Source organism: Scylla paramamosain, chromosome 36 (assembly GCF_035594125.1).
Source record: "Scylla paramamosain isolate STU-SP2022 chromosome 36, ASM3559412v1, whole genome shotgun sequence".
In the NCBI taxonomy this organism is placed as follows: domain Eukaryota; kingdom Metazoa; phylum Arthropoda; class Malacostraca; order Decapoda; family Portunidae; genus Scylla; species Scylla paramamosain.
This window is the reverse complement of record NC_087186.1, coordinates 14884408-14892598: the sequence shown is the minus strand read 5'-3', so window position 1 is coordinate 14892598 and position 8191 is coordinate 14884408. Positions and strand designations below refer to the sequence as shown.

The window sequence follows — 8191 nt, the reverse complement described above, 5'->3', positions numbered from 1 at the left end:
GACCAAACACTAAGTAATATAGATTATTCCCTTACCTGTGTCGTGCTCCACTTAAATCCTTTCGTTCCCTGCACACGCTTGGGTAAACAGCGGGAGGATGAAGTTTATGCAATGAGGAGGAGGAGGAGGAGGAGGAGGAGGAGCACCAGCTGTCTCCCTGCAGCTTCACCCGTCCTTGCTACCGTCACTTATTACCATTACCTGATTTATTTTACTTGTTATTACCTCTCCAGCGTGTCCTCAGCGGCTGTGGTCTGGGGAGCGGGGAGGGAGAGGGAGAGGAGAGGGATGCAAGGAGCGGCAAGGGAGAAGAATGATGCTGGAAAAGAGGAGTAATGAGAGTGCAGGTGAAGGGGAGAGAGAGAGAGAGAGAGAGAGAGAGAGAGAGAGAGAGAGAGAGGAGGAGAGAGAGAGAGAGAGAGAGAGAGAGAGAGATAGTTTACCACAACATCCCTCCTTTTCCTCCTTTCCTCCTCTCATTACCTTTCTCACAATTTTCCTTACCAGAGAGAGAGAGAGAGAGAGAGAGAGAGAGAGAGAGAGAGGGGGGGGGAGAGGTGTATTAGCAGACAACCTCCTTCATAGAGCTGATAAGAGTAAGCAATTTTCCACTTAATCACTCCACTTACCTGAGGCTGCAGCGCCCCAGCCACCGTCTGTCCCTGAGGCCGTCGCTACCTTTGTGTGGCGGGGATATGCTGCAGGCGGGGTGGGGGGGGGAGGCTGAGCTGGTTTGGGTGCATGTCTGTGAGTGTGTGTGAGTGATTGCTTGATTGGGTGGTTGATGTGGTGGATGAATGGATGGATGGCTGGGTGGTTGTGTGGTTGGTTGGATGGGTCAATGGATGGATGGCTGGCTGGCTGGCTGACTAAATCACTCACTCACTCACATAAACTATCTTTTTGCACCCGACTGACTGACTGACTGACAGAGCGAATAACTACAACCTGACCACTGTTATGAATACCTAACGGCTGGCTGACTGATTAACACACTGAATGGTTATACACTTACTGCATGGCTGACTGACTGCATGGCTGACTGGACTGACTGAACTGAACTGTTGACTGGACGAGAATCAGATTTACATATTGTGTTGGTTACCTTCCTGTCAGTTAATATATACGAGATATCAGTGAAATCTGTGTGTATGTGTGTGTATGTGTGTGTGTGTGTGTGTGTGTGTCATGAATGTTCGTAGGATATAGAATGTTTGAATGTATGTATAGCTCACTGCGTTTCTCTCTCTCTCTCTGTCTCTCTCTCTCTCTCTCTCTCTCTCTCTCTCTCTCTCTCTCTCTCTCTCTCTCTCTCTCTCTCTCTCTCTCTCTCTCTCTCTCTGGTGTCTTAACTTTTCTCTCTAACTTTCCTATCTAAAAATATCTCTCCCACCTACTGTCTACTTTTCTATCTTACTGTCTCACCCTCTCCTTTGTCTTCGCTTTCTCGGTCTCCTACTTTATTATTTACTTCGTGTTTCATTTTGCATGTATTCCTCATCTACTTTTCCTTCCTTTCGTTATCTCCGTGTATCTTTAATTTTCTTTCCTTATCTCTATTGTATTTTCTCTTTTCTCTTCTTTGGTCTTCTTTCTGTCATATTTCTTTTTCGTCTTTTCTTTTTTCTTTCGCTTGTCATTTTCCTTGCTTTTCTTACTTTTCCCCCTTTTCTCAATTCTCTTACTTCCCATCATCTTTTCCTTTCATGGATCCTCTTCTCATTATTTCCATCTCCTTTCTTAACTTTCTTATCTCTTTTCTAATTTGCTTACGTCTTTTCTCTCCTCCTTTCTTCACGTGCTTCCTTTTCCTTTGTCGTCTAAACAAAACTCATTTCTTTCCTTCTTGCTATTTTCATGTCAAATTTTTCTTCCCCTTATAAACTTTTCTCTTACATCACAAACAACCTCATAAGGGACAATAGGTCTGTTGCTACTTTTTTTATGTAAGAGGGGTGCTAGACAAGGCCAACAGAAAGGAAGAAAAAAAAAACCAAGTTCCAGTTCCTTAATAACTAGATGAATGATAAAAAAATTAGAGGATATGTCTTGAAACTGTTCCTCCTTTGTGTTCCTTTGCGTCTACTCTCTCCTACCTGTATCCCTAGAAGGACTCCGAGTAATACGTGGTCACAGGACTGCTCTCCCTCCTGCGGGAATCTATGTTTGGCGCGCTTAAACTTAAAGGTGGGTTGCTCACTTCACCGGGAGTTGTGGTGGTGGTGGTGGTGGTGGGGCTGGCTAGTCACGCGGGAGTGGGCCAGCCAGGTCACGGCCAGGTGCATGGGGCAGGTAGACACGGCTCGCTGGGTCAGTTTTTTATTGGCAACAGGGGAAACATGGAAAATGATAAGAGCCAGTACAGGTGAATAAATGCAAAGGTTTTATATTCTGTCTCTTAAACGGTGCAGATCTTACTTGATGGTTTCTCTCTCTCTCTCTCTCTCTCTCTCTCTCTCTCTCTCTCTCTCTCTCTCTCTCGGCCAGGTCCTCCACAAGAACAGTTCTCCCCCTTCCCCCTTCTGACCTCACCCATCTCAGGTCATCGCCGCCAAAACAACAAAGGAGCACATAGTGAACAAGTAAACAAGTAAACAGGTCACCAAACAAGCAAGCATCACATCGGCGTGCGTGAAGCTCAGGGGTGAAAACGGGCGATGAAAGAAAACGCGAGCAACATTCTTATTATCTAGTCAACATCATTGTCCCGTTTTCCCTTGGTGCTTTGGGGAGAGAAAATGGGCGACGGTCAAAGTTAAGGGGTAACTATTCTCCTGGAGCAGCTGTTTATCTATTTATCTATGTATACTCCCATAAATCCCCTTTTAAGAGAGAGATGGAGAGAAGTGATGAGAGTTATAATAAAAAAAATAAATAAATCTTACCGTTGATATATCGATAACATAAAAGTTGACACAGCGGTTCACTGCTTGCCGAGTCCCTTCGGTTTACAGGTTCGAATCTCCGGTGCAACACTAACTAATACCTGGATTGAGCAAGTGGTCCTCTCTGTTTTGGTTCGAGGTAATGAGTGAAAGGTAGAAAGGGTAGAAAGGAAGGAGAAAGATAAACACAAGCAAAATCAAAGCCAGCAGAAATAAAGGGAAGAATATAAATGACAAATATAAAGGGAAGGAAGGATAGATAAAGGCAACATAAATAAAGGGAAGGCAAAACAAAGCTAAATGCACAGGAAGAATAAATTAAAAGTATAAAGGGAAGAATAAACAGGTAAACTTGCGGTAATTAAAGGTGACAGGTGAGGGAAAAGATAAAACAGGTGAAGATAAACAGATAGACGAAGAGTTAAAGGTTAATTAATGGACAGGTACCGCATTCAGTTGGGCTTTTGGGATTAATTAAGGTCAATGAAGTAGATATATAAAATGCGGTGGTATTTTAGGGCTAAGGGAAAAAAAAAGGATACTGTATGCTGATTAGAGTAAATCAACTAAACAGGTATAGAATTTAAAGGAACACAGGTAAATAGGAATAATTAAGTAATGGTTCAGGTATTAATTAAGGTAAATGAACTAGATAGGTACAAAATATTAGGGTTTTAATGGATATAGACAAAGGATAGCGTAGGTAATGACTTGTAATAATTAAGGGATGTATCGTGATATTTTAGAGTAAAAAAGGGGACTTGATTAATTACTTCAGGTGTTGATAAAGGTAAATGAAGGTATTCTAAGAGTAAAGACGTTGGTAATGACTTGTGGTAAATATGATTTTTAGGGCCAGGGAGTTCAGGGACTTGTAAGTACACTGCATCGCTTCCTGTAATACTGATAAAGGTGAGAAAAAAAAAAGTACAGGTGGACGTGAAGCCTCGAGACGTGAATTATTGGACTCGTGAAGCTTCGGAGTCAGTCATTCGAGGCTTCACGTCTTTCCCAAGGTAATTATTGTCCTATATTATGTAATGTGGAGTTAACTTGTATAGCTTCTCACAGGCAGGCAAAATGTTTTCTTCTTGAACACTGAAGACACTGAGGAATGTCTGAGGAATATCTTATATACATAGCGAGTCTTACTTTCCAACTTGGGGACGTAGGTTCAAGCTTTGGGTTCAGGCTCTGTGAGGGATGGAGGGAGGGAGGGAGGGAAGGAACTCTTAGGCAACATCCTTGAATCTGTATCCTTCCCTGCCACCCTCTGCGTTGTAGCGAGAGGAGAAGGAGAAGGAGGAGGAGGAGACGTGACTAAGAAGGAAATGCGAAGTGGCAACAAGTGAAAGACTGAGAGATGCAGGATTAACAAAGTAAGAGAGAGAAGAAATGGCTTATAACTGGTAACTGGACTCGTGAACTCACAACCTCACAGATGATACTTTCTGGTCGTCTTAATTTCACACTTAATGATCTTCAGGAACGTCTGTCTGAAGGTCTTATTGAAGAATGTGTAGAAGAAAGGGTTGACCATGGAGGAGGCGTACCCCAGCCAAGTGACCAAGTTGATCATCTCCTCCCCAATGTGGGCGCCGCAGGAAATAAGCACGTTGGCGATGAAAAACGGAGCCCACAGCAGGACGAACGTGAAGAAAACGACGCCCAGGACCTGCAGGAGTAGAAGGAGGCGGCTATGCAGCAGCGGAGGAGAAAAGAAGCGTGTGAGGAACGTGACTTAAGCGGTTATGGGAGGAAAGGTGTGCGTGATGCATTTGAGTGAAGCGGGAGAATGTCACGGGCTTGTATGTGTGTGTGTAGACCAGTCTCTCTCTCTCTCTCTCTCTCTCTCTCTCTCTCTCTCTCTCTCTCTCTCTCTCTCGCCACGTCAATATTGGAACAAGGCTATGAATGGTGTTCGTACGTTCCCTCCTTCACCTCCTCACTCTCATCTATTCCCTTCCCTCGTCTATACAGCTCGTCCTCACTTCCTCCTCCTGCCATTCCCTTCTTTATTCCTGCATTTCCTCTCCTCCTTTCCAGCATTTCCTCCTCTATTCTCACATTTTTATTCCCTTCCTTTCATTCCCTTCTTTATTTTTATTTTCCACCACTTCCTCGTCTTTTCTGTCACTACCATTTGTATTCTTCACTTTTATATTTACTTCTCCTCCTCCTCCTCCTCTCCTGATTTTTCTCCCTCTCGTGCTTCTTTGCAATTCCTCCTTCATTTCCTTCTTTCCTTCTTATTCCTTACTTTATCCTTATTCACTCTCACCTACTCCTTCCTCCTTCATTCTCCCTTCTCCTTCACTTTCTCTCACCTTCGTCGCCTTCTGCTCCATCCTGAGGGTCCTGCCGTGCCTCTTCGAAGACACGAACTTGATGGAGGCAGAGCAGGACTGTTGCCGCCACAGCCCGCGAGGCGACGAACCGGAATCCGCGGCACATCCCTTCTGCAGGAGTGTGGTCACCTGCCCGCCGGACCTGTGGGCGGAAAGACTCGTTAGGCACCTGTGGCCACACCTGAGAAAGGGCGATGAGGGCCAGGGACAAGAGGAAAGTGGTCTTTGAAGGGGCAGGAATGGAAAGGGAAACTCGTGCCGTGTTACCTGAGGGCGGCGCGTGTGACCATGTCCTTAGGGGCTCTCGGGGACCCCTCGTGCCACGGCGACGACAGTGGGGCGCCCGCCTCGCCTGTGTCGGGGCGGAAAAGGTCAAAGTTAGTGTGTGGTGAGTGGGTGGGGTGACATTGGGGTGTGTTGGGTGTGCAGGAGGGAGGACGCGTCGCGGCGGGGAGCAGTGTAGCAGAATGGTGATATCGTGTAAGTCTGCGGGGGTGGGGGAGGGTGAGGGCGGCACATGGAGATGGAGTGATGCGTCAGGAACAGTTTGGAAAAGTTAGGAAGTAGCTTTATCGTGTTGCCTGGAGGGGCGGAGGAGGAAGTTTTGTGGAAAGTTGTGTGACTCACGGGCGTGGTGGCGGCGGGTGAGGCGAGTGAAGGCAGCGAGGCAGCAGCAGCAGCACCAGCTCCTTCCCTCCTGGGGCTGCGTGATGTCGCGGCTGCGGCGCGGCGTGGGGGGCGTGTAGTGGACGGCCACCTCTGGCTGCGGCACGGTGCACTCGTCGCATTGGCTGTCCTGCGCCTTCATGTCCTCCAGGAAGAACCGCGGGGCGCAGCTGCAGGGCACCGCCCACCTGCCCGCTGCCCGCCCCGCCCATGCCGCTCCCGCATTCCTCGCCGCACCGCTCCCGCACGCCGCCCCGGGGGTCGCCGTTTTGCTCGCAGCTAGGGGCGGCGCTGGAGTCGTCATCGTCGTCCGGGGCGTCCGCCTGGCGGTGATGGTGGCGGCGGTGGAGGGGTGAGGTGGCGGTGGAGGAGGGGGCAGAGCGGGCGGCAGGGGGCAGCACGCTCATCTCGTAGGCGGGCGCCGAGGCGGTGAGCTGAGGGAAGGACTGCTCCTCGGGCTCCCGCAGCTCCCGCGTGGAGTAGCCCCGCATGCCGCAGCCGTCAGCCCCGCACCAGCGCGGCGCGTTGGTGGTGGTGGTAGTGGCTGGGGTAGCGCACCAGGGGCGGGCGCCGCTGCGGGCTGCTGCTGCTGCCTAGGCGCCGCAGTTTGGTGGTGTGGGAGCCGCAGGGCTCGGGCCGACACGCGGCCTCGCTCACCTCGCCGTCCGTGAGGGACACCGCCGTGCTGGTGCTGAGCGTGGAGGTGGTCTTGCACAACAGCTTCTTCCAGCGCAGGGAGCGGGGCGAGGGGGAGGCGGAGGCTGAGGAGGGCTCCAGCACAGAGGGATGCAGCTCACTCTGCTTCTGGGACAGTAGGCGCACCGTGAGGGCGTAAGTCACCAGCATGATGACCAGCGGAATGTAGAAGCAGATGACGGAGCCGATGATCTGGAAGAGTGACACTGGGATCTGACACACGCCGTCCACGATGGTGGTGTGCGGCGCCGTGGCGTACATGAGGGACAGCGGCAGCGAGGCGGCCAGCGACAAGCACCACACCAGCACAATCTTCAGTACCCACGCGCCGCCTCGTCTTCTGGCGCCCGAACTTGATGGGGTACCTGCCGGGAAGGGAGAGGAGGTGAGGGGTGAGCGGCAAGGCACTGGGGACGTGTGGCGTGCAATGAGTCAGGCTCAGCACGCCCCCGCTACCGCTGTCACGAGCCGGGTGACAAGCGGCAACGCACGCGGGACTGATCCCCGCCCATAGCTTGTGGCGGAGAATGTGACCGTGGCTTGTGCAGAGGGGGGGGGAGGGGGGGGATAGACAGTGGGCTGAAAGAAGAGTGTGAAGAGTAGAAGATGAGGTTGAAGATGAGATGAATTTATGAAGGAAGTGGTAGAGTGAAAGAACACAGAATAGCCGTCCTGTTGAGTTAATTATTTGTTTATTTGTTCATTTGTTATTTTTTCATCTTTATTTTTATATAGTGGACTTAGAAGTTAGTGGAAGTACGAGAAGTGGTGTTTTATCCTGTGAATAGCGGTCTCGGAGGTTGCTTTGATTGTTTGTTTATTGGTTTCTCGAAGCAAGTGTGTTCTTGTTCGTGTTCGTGTACTGTTGTTGTGTGGGTTGTGTGTTTGAGAGTGTATATTCATTTTGTGTTTGATGTTAGTACCCCTTGTGTGTAGTGTTTTGTTAATTGGTTCTATTTTAGCAAGTGTATGTAGTTCTTCTGTATTCTTGGTGAATGGATATTTTTCATCATAGGCAAAGTGTAGTACTTCGTTTTGTTTTCCTGGTAGTTTTAGTATCTGGGAATTTGACTGAGCGTTCAGAGCGTAGGCCGCGTGTGTCAGTGCTGGTAGTACACACGCTGTAGCAAGATGTAGTTTGATGTTGGTGTCTAAGAATTCGAATTTCCTGATGGTGTTTAAGGCTGTTTGTGCTTTATTCGTGATGTCTTTTATATGCTTTGTGTATCCATTTACTTCCAATTTAAGCCCCAAAATTTTAGCGTCTTTTGCGTAGTGTATGTTCTTCCCATCTATGGTTACTGGTCTAATTTTTCTCATTGTTATGGGCAATAGTGTGAATTTGGCAGCCCACTAGGACATGGTGGTGGTGGCCAATCACAACCACCAGCTGAGGAGAGGTTGTAGGGGGAACAAGCCTCCTGATCCGCCACTGAAATACCGCGGCAAGCACTTCAACTACATAAACGTAAAAGTCCAAATTTGCTTTCCTAACTTGCCTGCAGCACCAGAATGATTTACCTGCCGTAGTCTGCATGACAGGTGCATCACAGCCAACCAGCTGACGCAGGCCCAGCATGGAGGGGAGCGCCGCTG

At 49.0% G+C, this 8191-nt stretch overlaps 1 protein-coding gene across 1 annotated transcript in view; it reads right to left on the bottom strand.

Annotated features, from left to right (window-relative positions):
• Positions 1 to 3594: 3594 nt before the first annotated feature.
• The window catches only part of LOC135091072 (5-hydroxytryptamine receptor 2B-like), a 126749-nt gene continuing 122152 nt past the window's right edge, over positions 3595 to 8191 (bottom strand). Inside the window, 7 exon segments of the mRNA XM_063988433.1 lie at positions 3595 to 4560; positions 5213 to 5375; positions 5501 to 5585; positions 5861 to 6083; positions 6085 to 6405; positions 6407 to 6916; positions 6918 to 6960. Of these exon segments, the coding sequence (XP_063844503.1) occupies positions 4321 to 4560; positions 5213 to 5375; positions 5501 to 5585; positions 5861 to 6083; positions 6085 to 6405; positions 6407 to 6916; positions 6918 to 6960 (1585 nt within the window). The 3' untranslated portion in view covers positions 3595 to 4320.